The sequence below is a fragment of the Prosopis cineraria genome, unplaced genomic scaffold (assembly GCF_029017545.1).
Source record: "Prosopis cineraria cultivar Desert tree isolate PC_DT_omini unplaced genomic scaffold, ASM2901754v1 PC581, whole genome shotgun sequence".
Lineage (NCBI taxonomy): Eukaryota > Viridiplantae > Streptophyta > Magnoliopsida > Fabales > Fabaceae > Prosopis > Prosopis cineraria.
This window is the reverse complement of record NW_026555906.1, coordinates 4,649-32,375: the sequence shown is the minus strand read 5'-3', so window position 1 is coordinate 32,375 and position 27,727 is coordinate 4,649. Positions and strand designations below refer to the sequence as shown.

At 36.3% G+C, this 27,727-nt stretch overlaps 4 protein-coding genes across 6 annotated transcripts; all 4 read right to left on the bottom strand.

Annotated features, from left to right (window-relative positions):
• Positions 1-81: 81 nt before the first annotated feature.
• LOC129297652 (clp protease adapter protein ClpF, chloroplastic-like) lies at positions 82-2,749 on the bottom strand (the record flags this gene model as incomplete). The annotated part of the gene is made up of 8 exons (XM_054935999.1): positions 82-626; positions 990-1,029; positions 1,185-1,230; positions 1,404-1,516; positions 1,654-1,826; positions 1,930-2,024; positions 2,296-2,355; positions 2,471-2,749. Coding segments are annotated over 8 exons (981 nt in total), but the record flags the coding sequence as incomplete, so codon positions are not given.
• A 6,784-nt stretch (positions 2,750-9,533) lies between these two features.
• On the bottom strand, positions 9,534-11,416 carry LOC129297653 (hevamine-A-like). Its single transcript, XM_054936000.1, has 2 exons — positions 10,873-11,416; positions 9,534-10,091 (listed from the first exon to the last, which is right to left on the bottom strand). Exons 1-2 carry the CDS (start codon positions 11,367-11,369, stop codon positions 9,686-9,688), a joined length of 903 nt encoding a protein of 300 aa, XP_054791975.1. The 5' UTR covers positions 11,370-11,416; the 3' UTR covers positions 9,534-9,685.
• A 2,538-nt stretch (positions 11,417-13,954) lies between these two features.
• LOC129297651 (uncharacterized) lies at positions 13,955-21,694 on the bottom strand. Of its 2 annotated transcripts, XM_054935997.1 has the most exons (15): positions 21,390-21,674; positions 20,639-21,057; positions 19,444-19,521; positions 19,072-19,127; positions 18,811-18,930; positions 18,644-18,714; positions 17,663-17,756; positions 17,278-17,481; positions 16,338-16,595; positions 15,720-15,828; positions 15,384-15,451; positions 14,846-14,915; positions 14,698-14,772; positions 14,521-14,612; positions 13,955-14,360 (listed from the first exon to the last, which is right to left on the bottom strand). In XM_054935997.1, exons 2-15 carry the CDS (start codon positions 20,957-20,959, stop codon positions 14,285-14,287), a joined length of 1,692 nt encoding a protein of 563 aa, XP_054791972.1. In that variant the 5' UTR covers positions 20,960-21,057; positions 21,390-21,674; the 3' UTR covers positions 13,955-14,284. The 2 variants fall into 2 exon arrangements, 1 of the variants encoding a protein (XP_054791972.1); XR_008590229.1 differs by lacking the exons at positions 13,955-14,360; positions 14,521-14,612 and having other exon boundaries at positions 14,846-15,012; positions 21,390-21,694.
• Positions 21,695-24,975: 3,281 nt separating this feature from the next.
• LOC129297654 (UDP-glycosyltransferase 708G1-like) lies at positions 24,976-26,752 on the bottom strand. 2 transcript variants are annotated; one of them, XM_054936002.1, is made up of 2 exons: positions 26,451-26,752; positions 24,976-26,375 (listed from the first exon to the last, which is right to left on the bottom strand). In XM_054936002.1, exons 1-2 carry the CDS (start codon positions 26,649-26,651, stop codon positions 25,242-25,244), a joined length of 1,335 nt encoding a protein of 444 aa, XP_054791977.1. In that variant the 5' UTR covers positions 26,652-26,752; the 3' UTR covers positions 24,976-25,241. The 2 variants fall into 2 exon arrangements, with proteins under 2 accessions (XP_054791977.1, XP_054791976.1); XM_054936001.1 differs by having other exon boundaries at positions 24,976-26,750.
• Positions 26,753-27,727: the final 975 nt, after the last annotated feature.

The following is a 27,727-nucleotide window of genomic DNA, read 5'->3' as shown; positions in this document are numbered from 1 at the left end:
ATTATTATATCCAACCACAATCAAAGTGCTTTTCTTTAAAATATAAGAATATAAGAGAAGTAAACAAATGTACCGTGAAAATTGTCCAAAGAAATTTGATCACATTGAAAAACCAGTGTACAAAGACTAACCCGTACTGTAATTCCTGATCTCTCTATGTATATACATGAGTATACCATGGAGGCTTTGAAAAACTTCAATAGTAAATACAAATAGGTTTGGTTTAGATGGAAGACAACGTGAAAAGAAAATAGGAAGGAGTGAATACTATATAAAAAAACTATAAAAAATAGTAAAAACTAAAAAGACATTTTCTTCTTAGTCTTCATTTTTTTCTTAGTTTTCTCCCTATCCAAACCAAGGGAAGATGGGCGAGCGCAAGAGGAAGTCATTCTTGAGGGACCAACAAAAGGTCAATGAGTTTTCCAGCAAAGATGATCAAATGACTCTCTTATATTAAATTGGGATTATTAACCTTAGATCTGCCTTCATCTTCATTATTTGGTTGGTCAATGGGTATTTCATGCCTTGGTCTGTTGTGCTTCTCCCTCAGTTGCTTAACTGGGATGTAGTCTCCTGCTGAATCCATACCATAGAATAGACTTGCGATATATGGATGATCCAACCTACTTTGCAAAACAGTTAACACCACCAATTCAAATCACAATAATGTTTATAGCATAGTCCATGTCTTTAATTGATATAGTGTTTAAGATGACCAAGTTAAATCACACAAAATATACCTTTCAATGAGAGACTTTTAAGTATAAAAGATATGCAGGAAAAATATATTAGAATTTTAAGAAAGTTGCAAAACAGAAACTCATTATAAATTATATGTTTAAATAAATAGTTTAAGATAGAGTCAAATGACATTGTGACTTTATTTAATAGAATAAGGCCTTATTAATTACCCAAAAAAAAAAAGATTTATTGTTGTTGTAGTCTATCGTTTCTAATGACAAATATCTATTATAAGATTATCTCACCATGTCAGTGCATCAAGGGCTAAAAGATTCTCCTCGGGAACTGCAAACGAAGTGAAAAGATAAGTCTCCTAGTCATTGTCCTCAATTTACATCAAGGGCAAGAAATCAAGAACTAACTAGAAAAGTGCATAAGAAGAAATTGTTTGTCAACGTGAAAAGGCATAAAAATCCAAGGAATTGAGTAACCAGATTTACCATATGCCACCAGTAGATTTGGATCAACATGTACGTCAACTAGAACCTAGATAATCACATAGAGGAGGAAGAACCAATGAAAAAGAATAACAAGAACCGTTCTTAACTGCCAACTTAACTATGAACCAAATGAGACAAACTGTTCTGGAATTAACCGTGCTCCAAAAGTCACACTCATAGAACAATTTATGCAGTTCATGAGATGAAGTCAATCAAAACCTGATAAAATGGTTGAGATGAGCCACGGGACAACTTCTGAACCTTTACAGTTTCCATCCATGAACTTGATTCGCAGCATACTGGATCCATACCACATATCACGCCTATGTACTCTGCAAAATATATTGAATAATCAAAATGAGTGAAGAGGGAGGGAAAGCAAGTCTTTGGCTTTTAGGATAACGCAGTACACTTGAAATGCATACGGTGGAATCTGTGATGTACAATGGAAGGCATGTCAACTACGTACTATATACTTTATGCCTCACTTTCTGGCCCAAACGGAATGTGTATTGTGCTTTTTCATATGCCAAAACTTTAGCTGATGCAGCCAGGGTCTCTGCTTCGAGTTCAGAAATTTCATCACGTAATGTAGCAGCCAACTCATAATCTTCACTCGCAATTGCATTCTGGAGGTCTGAACTGCAAATGAGACGTATATAGTAGTTATCATTATTCATGTTGGTTTAAAAAGTTAGATAAAAGCAGCTGTAGGGATCCAAGGATGAGAAAAGAGCAGGCTCACCGGAGACGTATCACACTTAAAGCTTTATCTTGAGCTTCACTTTTTGAAGGCAATCCCCGCTTTTCCTCTTGCTGTTTGATGACCTCTGCTTCAACCTTCAAAAAATACTACTTATTAAGCAATCCCACTTTGAGAAATTTTAGATAAAATGGAGATAAAGAAAGCATAAAGGGACAAACTCATTCACAGATCACAATCTTTCGAGTTACATATTATTGTTGCAGTCACATAAAAAATCACGTATAGCATTTTTTTTTTTTAAAGTGAGATTATAAATTTCAGATTCAAGCAGACTACGCAAATATTTCAGCACACACTCCTTGATAATATGATATCAAACCAGGATTAGTAGCTAAGTTATCTAACCTCAGAAAGTCTGTTTCTCAGTTGCTGTGCCATGTCGTACTGCTCCACGTTCAAAAGATACTGCAGTTCAGAAGTTGAAACCAACAAACAAACAAATAGTTGGGAATTTTTAGCATAAATTCAAAAGATGCATTAAATTATAAAGCTGATTAAAAGGGAGTAGAGGCAACCAAACCTGCACTCTAGTGGCCATGCTTAGCTGGAAAAGTAAGATTGCAATATCATCATAAGCCAATTCACTGCTCTCTGCACTTGCTTCAGATTCTCGTTCTCTCCCTCTAAAGAACCATGCTGCTTCAACCTTAAAACTATTGAACTTTGATGCTCTCAAGAACGATCTCTGCTGACACTGACTCCAAACGCAACATCTTTCATTGATGAAACTTATCTGGAATTTCTTAAATGGTCTAAAAGGGGCCGTCCAAGATGGGGATGATCCATAGATACTGCTTTTTCACAAGTTGTCAGAGTGTTCAACGACACACCTTGCACCATTCTTTAATGCCAACAAAATTCTTCCCTCGACACACAAAAAGGGTAAACAGAACCAAAATTAATCTTTTGCTTGCAGAAATGTCCACTTACGTATACTGATGTTTCCAGTAAAGATAAGATATTTCGAAGCTTCTAAACGATAATTTGCAGTCACATCCAACAAAGAATGTGTGTGTGTTTAAATAACACATACAGGATATTATAGTCGTCCCGTTTCCTCAATGATTGGGTAATTGTGGAAACCGAGGATTAGGAATGAAAGAAGAGCATATAAGTATTAAGTATCATGAGCTTTACTGCTTCATTTTTCCAAAAATCAAAGATGCGTTTCGAATGCGACTGTTGTGAGCAAAGATACAAAATGCAAGTTTGCAAATGATATTCGTCGGAGAAATGAAACAGGTAAAAACATTTGCAGTGTAATCCCTCGGACAAATAATCAGTCGATTAATCATTAATTTCGCACGAAACGAATAGAAATTCGACTAACCAACCGATTCCAATTTCCAACAGGGAAGAAGTCAAATACGAGAGAAATTATAAACACAACGTTCGAGAGCCTCACAATTTGAGCTTGAAGGAGCAAGGAAAGCAAACTTGGGCCACCGAAACGAATGCAGACACTTATTCCGACCCAATTATGAAATCCAAAATGCAAATTCCGATAAGGGTAAATTTATGTGGAGATGTGATTTTCACATACCCATATAGTGTATTTAGATTTAAATTTGAATATATTATCAGATTTAATTAAAAATAGTTTTTTAAAAAATATTTTTTACATTCACACAGATTGAAATTTGAGAACTCACATTATAACTCCTTCTACTAAGATCAATGTGGTTAGGAACATATTTTTATTGAAATAAAAATTAGATATAATCTAAAAATTAATTAATGCTATGGCATAGCTAATTTTTTAAACATACCATTAAGAGGCTTATGTAAAATTTGTACGTTCTTATCCCATTTTATAAGATATTTTATTAGAGTGACTTGATGTTTAATAATATAAGGTATTTTGATATAATAATTTATTAACGAAGCTGATTCTGAAATTGCCTCTCATTATTTCACTCATTAAATATCTTTCTCTCCTCATCTTGTAAATTTCTTATCCTTTTTTGAGAAATTAAGATTTCAATATGCATTTAATTGAACTAATTGATACTCAGAGATTTACCAAAAAAAGAAAAAACCCCTTATAAAATCGGACGGAGGAAATAATAACTTGAATCCGTTAAGTTGGCCAACAAAATATTTATCTTGAATGTCAGATTCCCAACTTAACCCTATTATATAGCTAGTACAAAATCAGTGCATTTTAAAGATTTTAAATGGCACAGAAACCGAATGAAAAGAGAAAACTCTGAATTTTATTTCTAGTCTCCTCTCTTACAACAAAGTGAGTCCTATTTATAGTGTTAGGACTCTGAACGAAAACAGGTAATCAGCTAACGTTACAAATGTAAATGCTAAACGTTTTATTGGCTTAATGAAGGGTAACGGAACACGTTTGGCTTCAATTCTGTAACTCTCGTGTATTAGTTCTGTTGTCCGTTTCAGTCCGTTTCATCCTTCCCGGGTTCAGCAGAACTCGCCCTCGAGTCAAATTCGGCATTATCGTCAATGTAAGGGGATAGATCAGCAACATTGAAGGTGGCAGATACACCATAAGAACCAGGTAATTTCACTTTGTAAGCGTTGTTGTTGATCTTTTGCACTATCTTGAACGGACCATCAGCTCTTGGGGACAACTTGGTATTTGGTTGTTTAGGAAATCGTTCCTTTCGTAGATGTATCCAAACCAAGTCTCTTACCTTAAAAGTCTGCTGTCTTCGATGTTTGTCACGTTGAGCCTTGTATCTCAAATTTTGCTTTTGGATTCGCTCGCGAACTTGCTCATGCAACTTCTTAATTTCCTTAGCCCTTTGGTCAGCATTAGAGCTATATTGCTGCTTATCAAGTGAAGGGGTCAAGTCTAGTGGACTAAGGGGACGAGTGCCATAAACAACTTCAAACGGACACTTCCCAGTTGCTTGGTTGACAGAGTTATTATAAGCAAACTCAACTTGAGCAAGAATAAGATCCCACTACTTCAAATTCTTCCCTACGAAACTGCGAAGAAGATTACCAAGAATCCTATTTATAGCTTCAATTTGACCGTCTGTCTGGGGGTGACTAGCGCTGCTAAACTGGAGCTTAGTTCCCATCTTCTTCCATGACGTCCGCCAAAAGTGGCTAAGAAACTTCACATCACAGTCAGAAGTGATAGTTCTAGGAATGCCATGAAGACGCACAATCTCCTTAAAATACAAGTCGGCTACTTGAACAGCATCGTTGGTCTTCTGGCATGGGATGAAATGGGCCATTTTTGAGAAGCGATCCACAACTACCATGACAGAATCTTTTTGCCTCTGAGTCCGTGGTAAACCCAGAACAAAATCCATAGTTATATCTTCCCAAGGTGCTTCTGGAATTGGCAGAGGCATGTATAGTCCAGTATTCTGACCCTTGGATTTAGCCAAGTGATAAATTCTGCATCTCTGTATATGCCTGTTGACATCCCGTTCAAGTCGAGGCCAGTAAAAATTCTCCTTCACTAGGTTAATTGTCTTATCTCGTCCAAAATGTCCAGCTAATCCACCATCATGTGCTTCCCAAATTATGGCTTCTCTCAAGGAACCCTGTGGAATACAGAGGGTTTTACCTCGAAATAAAAACCCGTCGTGTCTGTAGAACTGGTGGAAAGGTTGATTTATAGTTGCTTCCCACACTCCTCGGAAATCAGGATCATCTTGATATAACTCTTTGATAAGGTCAAATCCAACAACCTTGGTTTATAGTGTTGTAAGTAGTACATGGCGACGACTAAGGGCATCAGCTACGGAGTTCAGAGTTCCAGCCTTATGTTTGATAAGGAATGGATAAGACTGTAAGAGTTCACTCCAACGAGCATGTCTGCGGCTGATCTTCTGCTAGGAATTCAAATACTTGAGAGCCTCATGGTCCGAAAAAAGTATGAACTCTTTATTTAGGAGATAATGACTCCAATATTGAAGAGCTCGGACAATGGCATAGAATTCCTTGTCATAGGTAGAATATTTGAGCTTGGCATCATTGAGCTTCTCACTAAAAAAGGTAATGGGATGGCCCTCCTGGCTTAAGACAGCACCAATGCCAGTGTTAGAAGCATCACAGCTAACTTCAAATACTTGATCAAAATTAAGAAGAGCTAGGACTGGAGCTTTGGTCAACTTCTTCTTAAGCTCCTCAAAGCTTTTCTGAGCTTGCTCTGTCCACTGAAACTTCTCTCCTTTGGTGCAGTCTGTAAGTGGTGCGGCAATTGAGCTAAAATTACGGATGAATCTCCTGTAGAAAGAAGCTAATCCGTGGAAGCTTCAAACCTCCTGGATGGATTTTGGAATTGGCCAGCTGTCAATGGCTGCAACTTTGCTTGGATCAACGCGAACACCTTCCGCGGTAATGATGTAACCCAAGAACACAACTTCGTTGGTGAGGAAGGTGCACTTCTTGAGATTTGCATAAAGCTTCTGCTCACGCAAGGCTTGCAAAACTTACTGCAAGTGATCTAAATGCTCCTCTTGATTCTTACTGTAAATAAGAATATCGTCAAAGTACACAACAATAAATTTACCAATGAAGGGTCTCAATACCTGATTCATCAAGCGCATAAATGTGCTAGGAGCATTTGTTAACCCAAAAGGTATCACATTCTACTCATATAAGCCATCTCTGGTCTTGAAAGCAGTCTTCCACTCATCTCCTGGTCGAATTCTGATTTGATGGTACCCACTACGAAGATTAATTTTGGAGAAAGTAGTGGCACCATGCAACTATCCAGCATATCATCAAGCCGAGGTATCGGAAACCGATACTTAATAGTGATCTTGTTGACGGCTCGGCAGTCAATGCACATTCTCCAACTCCCATCCTTCTTAGGTACTAGAAGAACAGGTACAGCACAAGGGCTGATACTTTCTCGAACTAACCCTTTCTTCAACAACTCTTCAACTTATCGTTGGACTTCGGCATGTTCCTGGGGACTCATCCTATAAGCAGGCTTATTAGGAATGACTGCTCCTGGAACGAAATCAATGGCATGCTGTATGTCTCGCATTGGAGGCAACCCTGGTGGTATCTCATCGGATATTACATCTGAAAATTCTGACAATAACGGAATGACTCCAGGTGGATTGACCGTCTCATCGTTCACCTCAAGCACCAGAATAATGCTCATCATTTGGGCTTCGGATTTTGACACCTTGAATTCCTCCTTAGTCAACAAAGACACTAACAGCTTAGAAACACTAGATTCCCTTGAAGATTGGCTAATCTCATTGGGTGGTAGAGGCGCTAGTGTAAACTTAACACCATCTTTCGTAAAAGAATAAGTGTTCGCTCTCCCGTTATGCATAGCATGTCGGTCATATTGCCATGGCCTCCCCAAGAGAAGGTGGCATGCATCCATGGGAACAACATCATATAAAACTTCATCACAATATCGATTTCCAATAGAAAAGGTCACAAGGCATTGTTTAGAAACTTTTACCTCATTCCCTTTGTTGAGCTAGTGAAGCTTGTAAGGTTGTGGATGATCTTGTGTTGGCAACTTTAATTTCTCCACCATGTAGTTAGATACTACATTTTCACAGCTTCCACTGTCAATGATGACATTACAAACTTTTCCTTGGGCCGTGCAACGAGTGTGAAATATGTTGCGTCGTAACCAAGGTTCTTCTTTGACTACTGTTGTATGCAGACTTCGTCTAAGCACCAATGCTTCTCCTTGATCAGCAGGTGTGACCTCCTCATCATATACGGGATCAGTGCCGTAGAACTCATCGTCCTCCTCACCTTCTTCAAGTGCTTCATACCCTGATCCTTCTCGAATGGTGACAACCCTTCGTGTAGGACAGTCCGTAGCAATGTGGCCAAATCCTTGGCATTTAAAGCATTTGATTGCTTTGGAACCAGATTCCTTGCCAGCATTGGATGGTGGTTTGCGCATTGCAGTAGGTTGTGGCTTGCTTGAGGAGTTAGTCTGCTGAAATGACATCATCCAAGATCCAATATTGTTGAAGCTGGACTGGACGACTGATATCTGTGTTTAAGCCTGCAAGGTACCGGGCTATTGTTTGCTCCTCCTTCTCCTGAATATCACACTTCATCATGAGTTGTTCAAACTCTCTAGTATATTCTTCTACAGATAAAGATCTCTGTCGAAGATTTTGCAACTGGATAAAATTATCCTGGTGGTAATGATCTGGTAAAAATTTCCTGGTGAGCTGGCGTTTCATTTTCTCCCAGGTTTCAATCTTGCGCTTTTCCTCACGTTCTCGCTTCCGTCTGAGGTTTTCCCACCAAATAGAAGCATGTTTCTTGAGTTTGAGGGCGACAATTTTGATTTTCTGCGCATTTGGAATCTCCTTGTATTCAAATACTCGTTCAACAGTTTGTAGCCAATCTACAAACTCGTCTGGCTGGAGCCTTCCCTCGAATTCAGGAACGTCAACCTTGATGTCATTAGGGCGGAATTGTTGTTGTCGTGGGCGGCAGCGGTTTTCAGTAGATGACGAACTACTGCTTCCCGAATCTCTCTAAGTTTTCTCTGTTGTTGTTTAACAGAGTTTGCTGCAATTCCACAGTGGCTTCCAATTCTCGTATCCTACGTCTCAACTCTTCCATCTCAACCTCGTGCACATGTCTACGTCTTGGAGGCATTTTGAATAAGTGTCAAGGCTAGGGATAAAGATTGGGGTGCGATTGGAAACGTTGAAGGATATAGGGGTAAAGTGAATTTTTTTTTAAAAAGGCTAGGGGCAAAATGGGGATTTTGGACTGTCTAGGGGGTAAAATAGCGATTCTAGAAGAATGATGGGTCAAATTGAAATTTATGAAAAATATAGGGGTTAAATTGGAATTCAGGTAAAATCAAGGGGCAAAAGTGTAATTTTAGGAAAGTTGAGGGGTTAAAATGGAATTTCTGAAAAAATTTGGGGGATAATATGAAATTTCATAAAAATAGGGGTAAATTTAGAATTACTGAAAGATTTGGGGCGAAAATGTAATTTCTAAAAAGTTGGCTGACTAGGCGCAGTGACGTGGCGACTGTGACACGTGGCATAAAACTATTGGTCTGACCTGTCGTTGACCGGTCAGAACGATGACGTGGCAGCTGACGTCAGCGTCTTCAACCTTCGGATAGCGCGTGACGGCGCGTGGACCGGCGGCGAGGCGCGTGGTATTCCGACGGTGGCGCGTGGCAGCGCGTGCGACTGTTTCCGGTGACGGGGAACCTCTTGTTCCACGTTTTCGGACCTCCTGAGCACGATGGTGATGTTAGTTTTCTGAGAAAATGCCCGGTTTGTAAAACGCGAAGACGTCAGAGACTCCTCCTCTGAATCTCTCTTCTTTCCGGCGTACTTTCTCAACTGTAACTCACTCTCTCGTTCTCTGGACCAGCTCTGATACCAAAATGGCACAGAAACCGAATGAAAAGAGAAAACTCTGAATTTTATTTCTAGTCTCCTCTCTTACAACAAAGTGAGTCCTATTTATAGTGTTAGGACTCTGAACGAAAACAGGTAATCAGCTAACGTTACAAATGTAAATGCTAAACGTTTTATTGGCTTAATGAAGGGTAACGGAACACGTTTGGCTTCAATTCTGTAACTCTCGTGTATTAGTTCTGTTGTCCGTTTCAGTCCGTTTCATTAAAGTTAAGAAAAGCAAAAGTCTCATTTTATTTAAGCATGTTCTTGATCTATTACATCATCATTGCTCTCACATTTTCACAACAGCAGCACCATCAGATGGATGCTGCAGTACTATTACATAGGTTTGTTCATGATTACACAACTTTGAACAAGTTCTAGACATAGTTCTTGATAGAGGAACTATATCCAGTTTGAAGATCAAAGTACCTAGACCAGAGCATAACACCGCCATATTTTTCAGATCCTTTAATGGCAGGAAGGACTTTGGAGGTGAGATCTGAGACAGGAATGAAGCCACTGCCTGCTGCTTTAGTTGAAGCTGGTAGGCCCAAGAAGATCTTGTTGGCTGGCACAGATGACACCCACTGATTCCATGCATTTTTTAGATTGGTGATAGAGCCTGAAGCATATTGGCATGGAGGGTTGTTGTAGAATTGGACCCAAACATAGTCAAAAAGACCTGTCTTTAGGGCATTTCCCATCCAAGCATCAGGATATGGACACTGTGGAGCTGCTGTCAACAACACCTTCTTGCCCTTATTTCTATACCCCTTTAGGTATCTGACAAGTAACCACAGTCAAGTTAGTCAGATTTTAAAGTAAGAACAACAATAACAATACTCCTTCACGTCTTTAATATATGACCCTTTTAACCGAATAGTATGGATTATGGTAGAAAATGAGAATTAGTTAACAATCTTAACTTTTCCAAAAAATGAAGTCTTTCCAAAACTATCATTCTTAAATAGTGGGTGGGCTCGCTAATGATCCTTTGATTTAGCGGCCCCCAATGGATCCTTGTGATCCTACCCCTTGATGCAATAGGTTAAAAAATCAAACCCCCGTGTGATTAAGGGGAAAAAATTTGTATGGGCATGTGGGATTATTGTATGGTATGTATTGCGTGAGTGTGCGTGAAATGCATGTGCTTGGAATCCCCTTCCATGAGGGGAAGGGTTGGATAGGATATTAAAAATAAAAATTGTGGGTGGGCTTTCTTTTTTTAAGGTACTTTGGGGTAAATTAAATAGGATCATAAATGCTCCATCATGATCTGAAATAGGTCTTATATTTAGGACTAATTAAGGTGGTCTTATATTAAAGATCGGACAAAGTATTTCTTATTCACTTCATATAGACTCGACAGAGTTGTTTCGTTGGTTGTCAGACTCTAATACAACTCTCTTCCTTTGTCTGGGTTTGAAGTTGGCTGAGAAGAAACATAGGCAAGGGGACGTCAAAAAATTTTCAAATGAATTGGCAATTTAAGCTTCAATTGTGAGTACTAGAGCAGTTATGATGTGGTCCATGTGGATGAGGCTAAGTTAAAGTATGATGGTACCTGGCAAGCTCATCCCAGTGTTGAGTTGTGCCTCCTTCAATGTCAAAGTCAATGCCATCAAGAACAGCAGGTCCAAGGGGGCGAGAAGAAGAAGTGCCACCCAAGAAGTTATTCCACAAATAAGTGGCCACTTGCTTTGCTTCTACAGATGAAGCAAGAAAGTAGCTTCCACCACCTCCTCCTAAAGACAGCAAAACCTTTATACCTTTGGCCTGACATGACTTTATGTCAGAACTCAAACCAGTACACCCATTAATGGAGGGATCACAGTGACCTGCAAGATTGATCTGAGGCTTCTGGCCGTTACCAAATGTTGGAAGAAAAGCTAAGATCACAAACTGATAGTTTCCTGTGTTACAAGCCTGAGCCAGTGTGCCTTCAAACCCATTTTGGCCCCAGTAGATTGCTATACCACCAGCATCAGAACCATTTGCTAGTGATAATAACAAGATCAAGCACAAGATTGAGATGGGCGCTGCTGGCTTTTCGAGTGCCATTATACACCAGGTTTTTGGATTTTTTTTTCCCTTGAACTGTGAAACTTGTGTATGTTTTTCGGGTGTAGAGGGGTGGCTTTTTATAAGGGCAATGTGATGATGACGATAGTGAAGGTACAGTAAGTTTTGGTGCTGTTGAGCTGAGTGGAAATTTACCAGTTTGTGCTTTTGTTAAAAAAATCTTCCACTATGCTCCATTTTGTTTGATAAATTCCACCACTATGACCGAAGTAAACTGCACCTTTAATCGTGGGCTAGTGGGGGTGGGGTTATGAAGAAATCTCAAGAAATTCCATAATGTTAGTGTTACATGATAATGGGTAGTTTATATTATTATATATTACTCTCTCCGATCATTTTTATAAGTCTAGACAACTTTCATGAAATTAAGAAAATTAGTTAATAGTAGTTAAATATAGTTTTTTTAATTTTCCAAAGCAATCCTTTGATTGGTATAGTTAATTAGGAGGGGAGAGGGAGGGAGGATGCGAATGGGAAAAGTCAAGAGTAAAAGAAACATGGGTATTTTTGAAAATTTATCATATATAAATATTTTTATTTTATTAAATATTGTAAAGGGTTTATATTAAAAATTAATAATGAGTAGGATCTTACTTCTTATGAATAGAAAGAGGGATTATTAAATTATTATATTAGATAGATATAAGTTATCATTAGACTAGAAATAGGACTTGCACTGATCGGATAAAAATCCTTAAACCTCAAGTCTTCATGTGTAAAGTAGAACTCAACTTGTCTGAGGATAAAAACAGTGCGACAATTGGCCAGCACACTTGTGCTGGTTGGTGAGGATCACGATTCCTTCTCTCTCTCTCCCACACCCCCTTTCTTTATAAGATAAAATTTAAGTGAATTAAGTCTTAAAGTTTATCAGGATCAAGACATATCTCTAGTTTAAAAAATGCTTGTAAAGGTACTTTCAATGAAATTTAATTTCATGAATTTGTGGGTTATAGACCAGCTCTTAACCAACTGAACTAACTTTTATTGGTGTCATGATTTCTATTTACTCAGCTAAATATCATGGCATCATTACTTTTTTTTCAAAAAAACTAGCTCATTAAGGTATACAGCACACTCATTTATATATAACCAAAGACGATAATTGTAACCATTCAAAGTAACTAATATAAATTGAGCAACATCTGAATTGTTCATTTTTTTTTAAAGGAAAAAAAAGGCTTATAAAAGAAAATGAATTGATTAAAAACATCTAAACCAAAGATTGTAGTGCGAATGGCATAGCGCTCACACCAAGAAACTAGTCAATGATCTGACCGTTCATAATGACGTGTTGGATGTTCTTTACTTGCTGATCAAATTTCAACACGATCCAACGGTTAACACATCTGAAAATGTTGATTTACCGAAGCTGCCTGTGGATATGTGAAAATAAATTTAGGTAGATCTGAACTCATGACAAAAGATGGTAACACTGCTATGAAGGAAAGCTAACACTCTTCAAAACCTAACTTATCGTGGGAAAAAAAATTATATGATTCTGGTACTATGAGAGCTATTAGAGACAAGAGAGAGAAACTAGAGAAGGATTGAAAAATATCGTATCTATTATTAAGATAAAAGTTACATTATATACACAAAGAAAATAGAAAATACAATAATGACTAATAACTATATAATAATATCAAATAATATCTTCTAATAATAATTAAGATATATACATAATAATAATAAAAAATATTTGGAGAATATTTTAGATAATAGTCAGTACCCTTCTCAAGTTTCTCTGATGTGAGACATGACATGAAGCTCCAGAACAATTTTTCATTTTTTAAGATATTTTCTTTTAAATATTAAATCGTTTAAAATCGATTTCTCTTTATATTTTTACAAAAGTAAAGATATTTTAAAATGCTTTAATGTGAACTAAGAACGGGCCTCTTAAACGGTGCAAAGCTTGGGATAATTGTATATGTATTGATATTAAGTTTTATAAAATATACTGGACAAAAAAAAAAAGTTTTATAAAATATAAAAAGGAAATCATAAAAAAATTAAAATACGCACTTTGTTAGATCAGGGAGTGAAATCAAACTGCTTCGCTCCCTCCAGTAATGCATTGAAACCAGAAAACAAAATATGTTAGCACACAATAAACTCCTATTGTCACTATATATTGCTGAGGGGTCTAGAGCTTTTGTAGATAGGTATTAAAAATTGAACTAGTTTTTGAATTAGTTAAAATATTAGTTTAAAAATTAATTGTCAAAACCATAATCAAACCATAATCAAGCTAGTGATAAACAAATCATTATTATTAAACCATTCAAGACAGTGGTTTAATTGTTTACTGGTTGAATGGGGTGAATTAACTTGGATTTCTGTACTATGAGAATTACACAAAATAGTCTTATATAACTTTAAAAATGATGCAATTTTTTGTTGATTATATAGATTATAAACACGCATGAGCACAAATAAATACACACACACACGCACGCACGCACACGCGCACACACATATATATAGAATGATTGATACTGATGACGATGACTGATAGAGGAATGTAAATGTAAAAGCTGATGAGATGAAAGAAAAATGAAGACCTTCGAAGCATGACTTTATTTGAATCTACAGCCTTTTGAGTTTACATGTAATCAATCCAGTCAACCGTCTATCTTCAACATTTATAAGCAAAAAAAGACAACAAAAATGTATTGGATATTATTTGGGACTCACCTAGAATACTACAAAATCAAATAATATTTCAATTACAGAAAAAACAAACTAGAAAACCAACGAACACAACATTTCAGGCCCAAACAAAACATCTTTCAGTCACCAGTGATACAGATCGGGTAAAGAAGCAAGCACAGAAAAAAAAAAAAAAACTTCTTTCATCATCTGATGCTAGAACTGTGTAAATGACAAGATCATCGTCTTCGATACACATATCTTGTTCTGGGGTCCACAATAACACCCTTTCCTCCATTCACTTCTAAGTCGTGCCTGAATCAACAACACAAATTTATAGCCCAAGAAATCCAAAAATGAAAAAAACTATATCCTCTTTTCCGAAATTTCCCTTGTCTAATCATAAATCAGAAGTGAAATATTCGACATAACAAGAACAAACAGGGAGGCAGCTCATGAAACAGAAGAACTCAACTGGAATACAAAATCTGGGATGGTCAACTGCTCACGAGGTACATATCTGAAGAGCTGAAGAAGCCGATCAACATATACCACTTTCTTCCAAACCTGAAACAAACTTGTCAATAACAAAAATATATGTGGTCCTTAAAAAGGTTTAAGGTCCCCTAGTAAAATGTAATTTCTAACATACCACGCTGTCCACAAACAATTGAAGCCCAAAAATTGCTGCTTTTAGTCCAAAAGTTGGGTGGAGGACATATATTGCCTACGTTTCAGATTAAGTTATCAGAACAAGTACTCAAAAACATGAAACAGATTGCGCTATCATAAGTTCATACATGCAGGTTGCGTTGGTGCTTCCGACCAAGTATTTGTTGTAATCTCCTCATCCAGCCCATATCTGGCTGCCTATTTACTCAAAAGCAGTGCGGGAAGAAGAGAACTTTGTCAACGAACCAAATAATAAGCATCATGAGTAAATCTTAAGCAACTAGTGCTAGCAGTCCTGATATTAAACCAAGGGTGGAGTAGATGTCAACAATGGCAGAGTATTCTTATACCAACGTGAAATGCTTGGAAACTGGCATGCTCTTCCGGATGAATACAATGTCAAAACGGTTCAACTATATTCAACATATCTTAACAGTCAAATCTCATCTTCCATTCATCTAATTAACCAAAGGCATTGTATTAGCAGAAGTTTGGCACTGTTCCAATTTATCTTATCTAAGTGCATAATTCACACAGAAATACTAGTTCGCAAAAGAAGTTCTAAATTAGTTTTAAGAAGACAGCCCTTGGCATATTGGAATCCTCTATTTGGACAAAAGAATAAACCAATCTATACATTCTAGAAACCCATCACACGAGACTTACGCCTGTAGAGAAGCAGCAGAGTGGAAGTAGACAATAGTATACGGCTTCTGAATTATAGGCTCAAACTCCTGAAAGTTAAACACCAGATGTGATTTCAAATAGATTTGAAAAGGAAACGGGGGAACAGGAAAAAAAAATATAAAGATTCAAATTTACAAACAGAAATCAGTTCTTGCAAGAGTGCTATGTATTCTCAACGTCTAGCAGATGAGATTTTCTAGAAGAAAAACTTTAGCTCAATGACAGTAAAAATTGTAAGCTAGCTATAACTAAGTCACCTTCACCACTTCCCCACCCCCTCCCCCGAAACAAAAAACAAAGAAAGAAAAAGTTTACCTTCACCACATACATCACAAATCGCTCCAGATCAAGACATCTGAGCAAGAAGTGTGCCCCAACAACAACCATTACAGGACGGCCTTCACTGTCTACTCCACCACGGTATCTGTAACAAATATATAAGCATTAAATGCACGAACATAAATACCTTATTGTCTACCCCTTTTGCATGAAACCATCACATTTATTTGGTTAAGGAAAACAAACATTTTTCACCAAGTCAGTTTACGAAGAAGCCATAAAGGATTGGAGGATTTTAGCATTCCCAAACTTCAATTCATTTCTGGTTGCCCAGAAGGACTTCACTTAAAATTCCTCACAGACCCCACTCCACCCCTCCTGGGGTGATATTTATTCACAGCAATGTATCTTTGAGGCTGGCTTTATTTCATGCAACTTGCTTTTCTTGAAATTTTTCTCCTTGTTCTTCCTAAATGCCAGTGTTTTATCAGTGGTGGGGTTTTTTCGGTTGTCACAATGCTCTGAATTTAGAGGTTGGGATCATATTTTGCTGGGCTGGACTGATTACAAACACACCAAATTACAATAATTAATGAGTCCCAACAAACATTTGGAGCTTCCAATTAAAACTGGAGCAGAAAGTCAAACACTTACACAATTTTCATCTCTGCAATTTCAGAGAGATTTGCAGAATTTGCTTTAGAAAGGTATCTAGAGTGAAGAGAATATTCTTCAGCAGCAGACAAAGGAGGCCCACCAAGGTCACCAAATCCAAGCATTCTGGCACAATTCCACCCTCTTTGTGCTCGAGCAGTTCTCTCCCACTGCTCTTGACGTCTCTGATCAGGATCTTTAATTAAGGACATAAAGGCAGGATCCAGAAATGAATCTAAGTATGATGAACTTGAAGTCCTATTAAAGACACCCAGACAAGGAAAACTTATTCACTAGATTTTAAAAGATGGGTAGTTTAGTGTTCTGTTGAACAAGCATAGCATAAACACATGTAGAAATTTGAAACTCATAAATCTATTGCGGTTCATTTGATCCAAAATAGTACTAAGAATTATAATATAGGTATAAAAAATCCTGAACAACTTCTAGCAGACAAAAAATGGATAGTACACTGCAACCTCTCTGACACCCAAAAATAATACTCCCTCTCATCCTATTTATAAGTCACTTTAAATATTTTCACCAAAACCAAGGAAAACCTCATTAACTTTGTCTAAAAATTTAACAAGCTTACAACTTTACCCCCTACTAAATATACCTACTCTGAAAATAAAATACTCTAACATTTAATAATCTTCCTAACATTGAATAGGGGCAAAAGAGTAAAGGTAACTATGATAATCATTAAAGTACCCTGTAAATAGGAACAAAGCAAATCTTCTCTCTCTGCCTCAAAAGAGTAATAATAATTAACCCAACATTAATCAGAGGCTTAGAGTCCTTGAGAAGATAAAGCATGACAGACTTGTAAAGTTGTAACAAGAAATGTAAGATTATATTATATGGTCCATACAGACCAGTAAAATACTTTAGAAAAATATCATAAGCAGTAAATCATTCAAGTGTTAAAAATTGAGACCTGCAGGCCAAGCCAACATCACTGACAGGAAGATCAGCTGGAGCTTCCATAGGTTTTGACACGTTCTTTTTAGGCAAAGGCTTTATTCTGATTTTACGCTCATCTATGACAGTCTCACCATTCTCATCCCCCACATCTGCAGGAAGCTTTGAGAAGGCCACCTCCTCCTCATGTTTGTCCCGAGGAAAGTAAAGTGGAAGCAACCTAGATGGAAATGGGGGGGCAAAAAAATTAAAGATGGGCAGAACAAAGTCTGAACACAAGTTTGGGGGGAAAAATGCATCTCAAAATATGTTCAGGGTTTTGCACCCCAAAAAAAAGGTTCAGGCTGTTCAAGACAGTGCAGGTATCAACAACAGAGTGAAACATCAATAGTGAAAAATACCTTTTACATATTTCTGTATCAGTTGTGCTGGTAGTGCAAAAGACAACAGCAATTATGTTGTGTTTCTGCTTCTCAAGAAACCGCCTCACAGTTCCTGAATAGATGACATAAAAAGAAAAGAAACAAGGTTCAGAACCAGAATTTTTATAAATTATCAGACAGTTGTAATCATCAACATTACAACAATGAAAGCATAAACCATGCGTCTCAGGTCCTTTATGCAAGTCAATGAGAAGAGTTTTATGGTCCAAAATGAAAGTCACTTTACAAGAGTTTATGAAGCATTAATTACTTTATTTTAAAAATTCCCTTCTTATATTTGTTAGACACAGAATTTCTTCCTTAAATTTATGGTATTTTATTAGGGAAAAAGATGGAAACCAAAGCAAATTTTAGACAATTTTATTCATGTAACTTTTTTTTCTGATGAGGTAGTTAAAAGTGAAATATTAAGAATTGGAGGGAGTATATTAGATGTAACCATGATGTATTTAACTGAAGTTTTGCAAACGCCCCATTATGGTAGAGTTATGTGCGAAAACAAGCATTCTGTCTCCCTACTTATGGATGGGAAATTGATTCTAGGTGTAGGAAACTATAATTACTCTTTTTATTACTATTTGTTCATTTATCTGACTTTTTTTAAATTTCCCTATTATGGTCTTGTTTTAAATAGCCCTACGTTAGTGTAAATTTCCAAATGAATTAGAGAATATCAGTCTATCATGTCAGTTTTCCCTCTTTACCGCTACTAAATCAGACAAATTTTGTCATCTTATCTCATTTATTGTTAATTAATCTAATTTCATAGGAAAGAGAATTAACTTGAGAAAACAAAAATTAATTGACAAATTTTATCATCTTATCTCAAACAAAAAGGTTAGCATGTTCTTTTTTCTGATCCTAAAGACGCAGTTGAACTCCCAGAATATTTGTCAAACGGTCTGAATTGAAAACACATCATACAGAAAAAAGTCTCACTTATAGCTACATGCGCAGCAGGTTCGCGGGGATAATTTTTTGCCTCAGTATAAATACAACCCATAGCAATGCTGCATAAACATATGCCAAGGAAAATTAAGTCATGGCTAGGCAATTCACTAAAACAAAACTTGCAAGAATATTTTTGACGTAATCGAAACAAAAACCTCTGAAGCCCACTTTCAATTAGAAGCTCCAGACAAGAGCGATAGCAATGACTTAAAGCATTCTCTGCAGCAGTGTGGTACTTCACAGCATACTTTGGACCAACAGTATGAATGATTCTCCTGCCAGATATATTTCAAAGCTATAAGATATGGCAGCATAATGTCAGTGTCAGAATCAAAGAGCTAGAATGCCTCAGCAAAATATGTAGCTTGGCGTCTGATTAAATGACCTCAGATCCAAACCAAAGGGCAAGAAAAAACCTTGCAGGAAGGTCATATGCACCAGTAATTTTAGCCATCCCTGTTCGACATCCACCCTGTCAAAAATAAAGGCATGAGAAACAAAATTGACTTAGACATTATTCACTAAGCTGTTCCACTAGTCCCTAGCATGGCACTAGATTAAGATAATTTATTTGGAGCTTACGGTATGCATAATGAACCACTGTAATTTATAAAATGCTATCTTCATCCAAACTACCAAACGAAATCCTCAAAGAATAAATCCAAACAATATCACAAAGCATTAAAAAAAATTCTAATGATAATAAATGTGTCCCAAGCTCCTATGCTACCATTGTAAAGAACATAATATCTTCATTGAAGAAATTAATACGCCATAAGTCACTATACCAGCGTTGCACATTCTTCTGTAAGACCAGGTCCAGCTGCATCAAACAACCCTGGACTGCTGTGCGCTTCATCCAAGTTCTGTTGACCAGGAGAAATTAAAAACAGGTAAGAAATATTATTTCTATTACCCAATTATATTTATTAGATATCCATATCTAAAATGCAATATAGTGTTCTTATATTCCATAATCATGCTGATCAAAGGTATGGGGTTAATGGCTTGAACTTTAAGAATGACTAAAAAGCTCAAACAGAATTGGAAAAAGATACAGGGTACTAGAACCAAACAAATGTGATTAAGATTAAGAGGAAACAGAAAATTGGTCCAGTAAAATATTTTCAGAGTTAAAAGATGTCGCTTCGATAACTAGTATGCATAAATATCCACAAGATTACCATCATTAGAGTTCAGAATTATGTCCCTAAATGAGCAAACTAATCTACAGCAACTAAAAATTTCATTGCATTCAGACACCAAATATGCAGAAGTCGTTTGGTGAACTAGCATCATTCATTACTGGCTTTTTTGTATACTATGGTATGGGATACCAAGCTATAAGATACGCTGCTATTTCAGATTTCCACATTTAATTTAGCAATTAAAATTTACCAAAGAAAGAACACAATTAATATTTTGCAGAAGTTGTACAGCTAAAAATTCAAGGACGTCAAATGCCCATTGCTTTTTGGGTTATACAAGTCAACAACAATGCGATTGGTGTCATCATATAGTTTGTGGTGCCCTCCGTACCAGCAAACATCATGAAGATATACTAACACCAGCTTCTTGGATATACCGAGATGTAATATACCAGGTTAAAGATGACGGAGTACTAAATGATTACTTGATGCGGCATAAGAGGTCCATGATTTGTGAGACAATAACGTGGAAGCTCGAGCTAACTTTCTTTCTTCTTCCCCGTATCTGTGTGTTTCTTTTTCTTTTCTTTTTCCTTTCTTTCTTTCTTTTTTGATAGCGTTAAGCTTTAACTTTCAACCAGTGGAAAAAAATGAAAATGAAAATATTCATAGAAGCTTCACAATCGGCCTACTTGAGAAAAACCATATAAGCTAGGAAAATAGAACAAAATGCGATGATAACAACTAAGAATTCACATTCATCGGATTTGAAACTCAACAAATAACTTCTAGTATCGAAAACACTTTTGGTGCGCAAAACTTATGAAGCACTGACCTCGTTTGTTGAATTTACCACAGCATCCACTTCTAGATTCCAGGGATTCCCTCTCCACAAATATATCTTTGAATTGATTTCATGGTCAACAGGAAATTTTGACACTGACTCAGTGCCACCACCCTCCGTTCCTGACGGTGTTGTTAAAGGATCAGGAAAGTATAAGCTAGGAAAAGATTTACCTCCTATTTCATGCTCCAATGAAGACTTGTGCTCAGCATCACTCCATCGTGGAATTTGATCCAAAGTCACAACAGAGTCCCCGCTGTCAGTAGGCAATCCACCCCGGGGTGTGGCTGAAGTAGCCACAGGCCGATACATTTCTGTAACTCCTATCTGTTGGTGAGATTTCCAGTTTCCGTGCCACAATCACTATGACATACGAATACGGGTAACCCTACTGGTGATGTTGAATTAACCTATTTTGGCAGCCCCGGAAGAAAAACAGCAGAAAAGAGCGCAAATTTGAATATAAAATTATAATTAGCAGTGATACATCACCAAAAGAAAAATGCAATTTCATGCATGGCATACTTCAGTTATACTTCAATAGCATTTTCTGTAGGTGCTCAGAACCAAAAAAAGGTGGGGAGGGGGAACGCTGCTCTCGTAGTTTGATTTATACTTCTTACTTAGTTGTAATTCGCAACCTAAACAGAGATTTTCTCGTTGAAGTAAAGAACGAAAAATTCCGATATTAAGGCAAAAAAGAGGAGCCCTAATTATTAGAGCAATATGAAAGCGAGAATACCTGCAACTGAGTTCCAGACGTCCAAAACAAATCCGCTTGTGTTTTCACTTCCGTTTCCACGATTACTTAACTTAGAAAGAAGAGCAATTATTGCTGCGACAATGGTGATAATTCTGGCTAGCTCATATCACATGGCCCAGAACGAACTCACGAAAGGAAAAAAACGATTTGACGAAGCATTTTGCCTTTGTCATTTTCCGGCCTTTCCAAGGCTCTGGTTGAGATTTCATTCATTCAATGATTATTAGCCAGTACCCAGTATGGTTCATGTGATGAACTAATTTCCGTCATAAACATTTATTTGAGTTCAATGTCATATTTCTTAATTTTATTGCTTGTTACCTCCCTATTAATTAGCTAGAAGTAAAATTTTAAAATAAATTAGATTAGATGATCAATTTAATCATATCAATATTTCAATATGATTATAAAGCATAGCATTTTTTATGGAAAATAATATCATTTTGTTATGAAGTATTATTATTTATTGTATTAATAAAATCCATAAGTATTTAAAAATTCAAGATTTTTTTAACTAAAATCCCCATTTACTGATAAAGGATCAGAATTCGTTTTGAAATGTTTTTTATATTTATACTATATTACTGTATATTTGTATTCATAAATCACACACACACACGTAGAAAGAGAAGGCCAGAATGGGACTAACAAGGTTTGTGAAGTGGGAGAGGAGCGCGTGGGTAATGAGGAGGAAGGTTTTACAAGAAGACTCCTCAATGCAGATTCGCAACGTTGCATTCAGCAGCCGGCGTCCTGGAGACTTCTCCTCGTCGTCCCTCTCATACAGGACAGGTCTCTCCTTGATAATTCGAATGAGTTAGACTTGTTTAAATTAAATTTAAAATATCATAATTTTTAAAAAATTTATATAATTAAATTCGATCTTAATTTTTTTCAGTCAGGTAGGATTGGCTTGTCATGTTTGATTAAAATTACCAATTATATATATATATAAAGCTAAAAAATTTTAATAATCAAGCTCAATTTGGGTTAGTTTATATGGATTTGTTGACTTAAAATATCTTACTTTTTTAAAAAAATTCATATAGTCAAATTTAGTCTTAATTTTTTTAAGTTTGGTTCGGGCTAGCCCCATCAAGCGTGGCCTGAATTACCAGTTCTAAGTTTTTCTTAACCTAAAAACAAATTGAATGAGCCTTTACAAGATAGAATGAAAGGGGGGAAAAAAATTAGATAGGATTTGAGATCACTCTTGAGATATCTCATCCTATCCCAAATATAATATACTTATTGTTGTTGTTGTTGTTGTTGTTGTTTTTATAAAAAAAAAAAAAAAACAAACAAACAAACTATCTCATGCCCACGAGTCACACTAGCAAACTTACAATCGTCTTCCGTTCTCCCTGAACCAGCAAGGCCAAAGGCTTGGTATTGAAGATGCTTTTGTTCTAACCATCTGGGGTTCTAGCCACTGTAGTGTTCAACTCCTGAAACTCGTATGAGGTGTTGGCAGATTATTTAATGTGTAAAGTCCTTTTCACACTTAGCAACAAGTGATTATAATTGACCAAGGGGAGAGAGGAAGAGAGGCATAAGCTTGTTGATATTCTGCTTTTTGTTTCCAAATTATCGCCATGTTTTCATTTAGCTGTAGCGGAAGTTGGAGGTGGCTTTGCTTGGCTTTTATATTATTGCCGAAGCAGGCACCTGTCTCTCCGATGTTTGTTTGCATATTGGTTTTTGGTCATAACACTTGATTTCTGGGCATGTTATTGTAACAATGAGCGTTTGCTTATTGTCTAAATCATCAATCAAACTTATTCCTTTCATTAGTCAAATATATGTTTGTTTTTGCCTATTTTGCTTAAGCACGCTTTTGTCTTGTCCCGATTTTAAAAAAGATGAGATAATTTTCAGGACAGAATGTAATATCATAGTGATCATATCATTCTAATAAGTTACTTGAGATATATAGTTTAAAAAAGTTTAAGCTTAGAGAAAAGTAACATTTTAAATTTTAGGACTTAATTAAAATTAAAAAGAAATTACTTTATGATAATTTAAATTTACCATGTAATTATTTGAGTAAAAGGAATTTACTTAAAATGAAATAAATTTTAAGGACTTAATTTCATTACATATTTTTGATAAAGAAAAAATTTATAAGGTCGAGTGAGATTAAATAAATAGCCTCTTAACTTTTTATTTAAAAAATTACATTTATTTAAATGTTATTTAAATAATATTGAAACTAAATGCAGTTAAAATTTAATTTCTTATTTTAAAAAAATGATTTATCATAAATAAATTATAATAGTTTACTTAAAACAAGATAGGGAAAAAGTGAAAAGATAACAGAAAAAAATATAATAAATGATAAAGGAATAAGCAAATAAATAAAATAATAATAGGTTATAGAAAAATAAAAAAGTAATAGTTGTATTTAAAATAAAACCAAAACATTATATGTATATTTACACACACATAATATTAAAACCAAGGGGGCGGGCGGCTACCATTTGGGGGTGGGTTATATAAAAGGGTGAGGCAATTCCCTTGTGACCCAAACAATTCTTGTGATTCTCTGACGGTGGAAGACTGGATGCTGAAGAATGGTGTCGTGGAAAAGTTTCAGCGGCAACAGGGGTTAATTAGGTGAGTTTCAAAAACTTGCAGCGTTAATTGAAATAAAAAAACTAGGTTTATTTATTTTTTAAAAAATTACATATAAATTACACACAAAAAAATTAATTACTGCAAGATTTATTATCTTATGTTAGTTGTTAACGGACCTCATAGTAATTAATTTTTTTATATAAAACTTCAATGTAATTTTTTTATTAATTTTTTTATGTAAAATTTCAACAAATCGTCTAATGAATCAATTCATGCATAATTGGGTTAAACAAATCATTTTGTGTTGAAAAATAAAGTTAAATTTTTTAATTAATATCATCAATTTAATTTATGGCATCTTGTTAAGTATTTACCAAGCTATAATAAGTTGGTCAATTTCTTTTGTTGTGCATAGTAGTGTTTTCAAAATCAGATGAAATCAAACAATTCGACTGCCACCTGCTGATTAAAATGGCCTAGTTCAATCAGTTAAGCCAATCTAATATTTAAACCAAGTTAATCAAGCTAATTTTGAGAGAATTAAATTTGACTCGAAAATTGAAGCAGATCATGTCAAAGCCAAAAAATAAAAAATTTAGGTTAAATTACTCATATTTATGTTTTTTTTTTTATTTTTTAGTTCTCTTTTGTCTTCTCTTATCTCATCTCTAATCTATCTTCCATAGCCTAGACTAAATCTCTAACTTTTTATCCAACTTCTACCTCTATCTTTAGCGATTTCACCTTTAGTATCAAGATTGGAAGCTTGTGAATTATAACATGATGGTGTGCCTCCAGCTCTAGCATTTTATTTCAAGATTACAAACTTATACTAACATGTCTCTATTTCTAGTTCTAGCAATCCAAATAAGCACCATCGCTAAATTAATATTTTATTTATACATCATATATATATATATATATATATATTATTTTTATTTAATTTTTATGTTATTGGTTTACCAGTTTAACCGGTCGAATCACGACAAACACGACCTCAGCTCAACCTCTAATGCAGGTTTCAAAACATTGATGCATGGCATCTGACTCGATCCAAAAAGCAACGCTGAGCCAATGAGTAAATCGAAATCGAAGACGCAGGACTTTTAAACAAAAACAAAACTTATTGCCTTACGCACATGCATCTCCTTGCAGAGTTTAGATTTTATCTAATCTTTGGTCCAAAGTAACCATTGAGTAGTAATAAGCGCCACCAATAGGAACTAATTCAACCGAAGCAAGCCATTGAATTTCCTAACACGAATCGTTCATCTTCTTCCACTCACCGATCAGTCTCTGGACAGAAATCTCAGAGCTCCCTCCACCATCAACGGCCTTCCTCGCCGTTTCTTTCACCTTCTCTGCTTTCATCTTCAAACCTTCATTCTTCATCATCTCATCAATGGCGTCTCCGATCTCTTCTCCTCTCACCACATTTTCTCCCGCCCAACCCCACGTCTTCCTCCATATGCCCCACCCAGTCTTCTCCACCACCTCTGCGTTCAACTTCTGGTCTCCGATCTGTGGCCAACCCAGAATCGGCACGCCGTGCCACGCTGCTTCCATCACCGAGTTCCATCCGCAATGGCTCACGAAACCTCCCACTGAACTGTGACTCAGAATATCACTTTGATCAACCCATTCATTCACTACCAAACCATTTGACTTTAATCTCTTCATCAGCTCCACCCCAATGACTTTCTCTACATCGTCTTCTTCTTCTCTGTCTACCTTCTTATCTTTCACTACCCACAGAAATTTAAACCCGCTTTTCATCAACCCGTTTCCGATTTCTCTTACCTGTTCTCTTGCCATGCCTAACCTGCTTCCGAAGCTTACGTACACGACGGACCCAGGAGACTGATCGTTTAGCCACTTCAATGGTGAAGAATTCCTCTGTTCTTCATTTTCACTCTTCTCGAACTCACAAGGCACGAAAGGACCTATTGGGAACACGGGGGGCAATTCTTTGACCACTTTTCCGCTGTTTAGGGATTCAAGAGGATTCAGTTCTAGTGCTTCGAATGAGTTAACCAAGATTCCACATGACTTTGGGAGCTTGGGACCGTCTTCTAATAATATCTTGGCGAAGACATTGTTGGGAAGAAGAAGCAGAGGAGGGATACACGATCTGGGTATGGTTGAAACTCCTGGAATTTCAACAGAATCCATTTCAGAAATGGATGGAATGAATCTGGATACGGATGAGAAGAGAGATAACATCCTAGCTGAAGAAGTAAAGAGGATGAAAATGGGAAGACGAAGGCTCTCTGTAATTGGAAGAACAGGGGAAATCAATGTCACATCGCAGACAAAAGCAGAGAGAGGAGGAGAAGCCGAAGCGAGCAGAGAAGGAAGAAGGCAGCAAGAGCGACGGATTGCTTCAAACTGGAGAAAAAAAGGGTCGTCGGAGTTTGCAGTGGAAGCATCTAAAGGAAGGAGATGAAAGGGAAGAAGAGAGACCTGAGGAAAAGCAGAGTGAAAGCGAGAGAGATGCTTGGATTCGGCCATAGAAACTGTGGGCTGAGGAGAAATGACAGTGACTCGGCAATGGCGATCCACGAGTAGCGCGGCGAGTCTCAGAAATGGAGTTAAATGACCCATGCCGGCGTTAGGGAAGAGAGCCACGTGAACAGCCGCGTTGGACATGTTTTCCAGCGACATCTACTCAGCTCAGACTGTGACACTGTGTAATGGAAATTGCTTAGAAAGACTTTTCACAAAGATGCACCCTGCGATTCTTATAGGGGGCGAAAAGCTTTGATTTGGATTTGTACTGAAAAACATAACTTTCTTCTCTGTAACACTAAAAAATAATAATATAAAAATTTAAAATATTAAATATATACATATATATATATATATATATTTATAATAAAATTTGAGTGAAGTTCAGAGATTCAAATTATATTTTCTCAACAAAATTTTCACATCATAAATTACATGTGTATCTCATCACTTATTTAATAAATATTTTTACATACATCTGATATATTACATTAAAAAATATTAAATATTAGATTTTTTGATGGGATAATATAGTGTTTTGTCCATGAGAATTATTAAAAAAAAGTTATCTTAATAAGGTTTAAATATTAATAAAAATCAAATTGTCAAGACACTTGGTGGATGTAAGGAGAAAAATTTGCCCTATCGTTAAAGTAAAAGAGCATCATCATCGAGGACTTGAATGCATTAAGGACATGTGGCCTTGAAAGCATCCAAAAAGAAAGAGACAAATTTTTTATTCGTTTCATTAGCATCGGAGAAGATGAAATAAGATTATTGCAGTCTCGTGACATGAAAGTTAGTCAAATACAAGGAAGCTTCCAGCTGGTGTCCAAGTTGCATCCTCTTCGAGTTTTTTATTCATGGTCAACAATTGGCGTCTGCGGGTTTTATTGATCAACAAAATATAACGTGACAGCGCAGCTGATAATTCTTTTAAGGAAAATTATTAAACATAATAGTAGGTTGAATACATACATACATAATTTTTTGCATAGCAAAGCAAATAATTTCGTAAATTGCTCTTGCGAATCTTGCAACACGTTTTGAAACGTAATTTGTGGCTCCACGTTGTATTAGAGAATATTGACTCTTAGACTTTGTTTGCTTGCAAGAAAATGAATTCGGTTAAAAAAAAATTTGAAGGGAAGGGAGCCAAAATTTTCCCTCCCCTTCCATTATTTTGGCTTCTTTCAAAATGAAATTTTTTGGAGGGGCCAAAATTTATATTC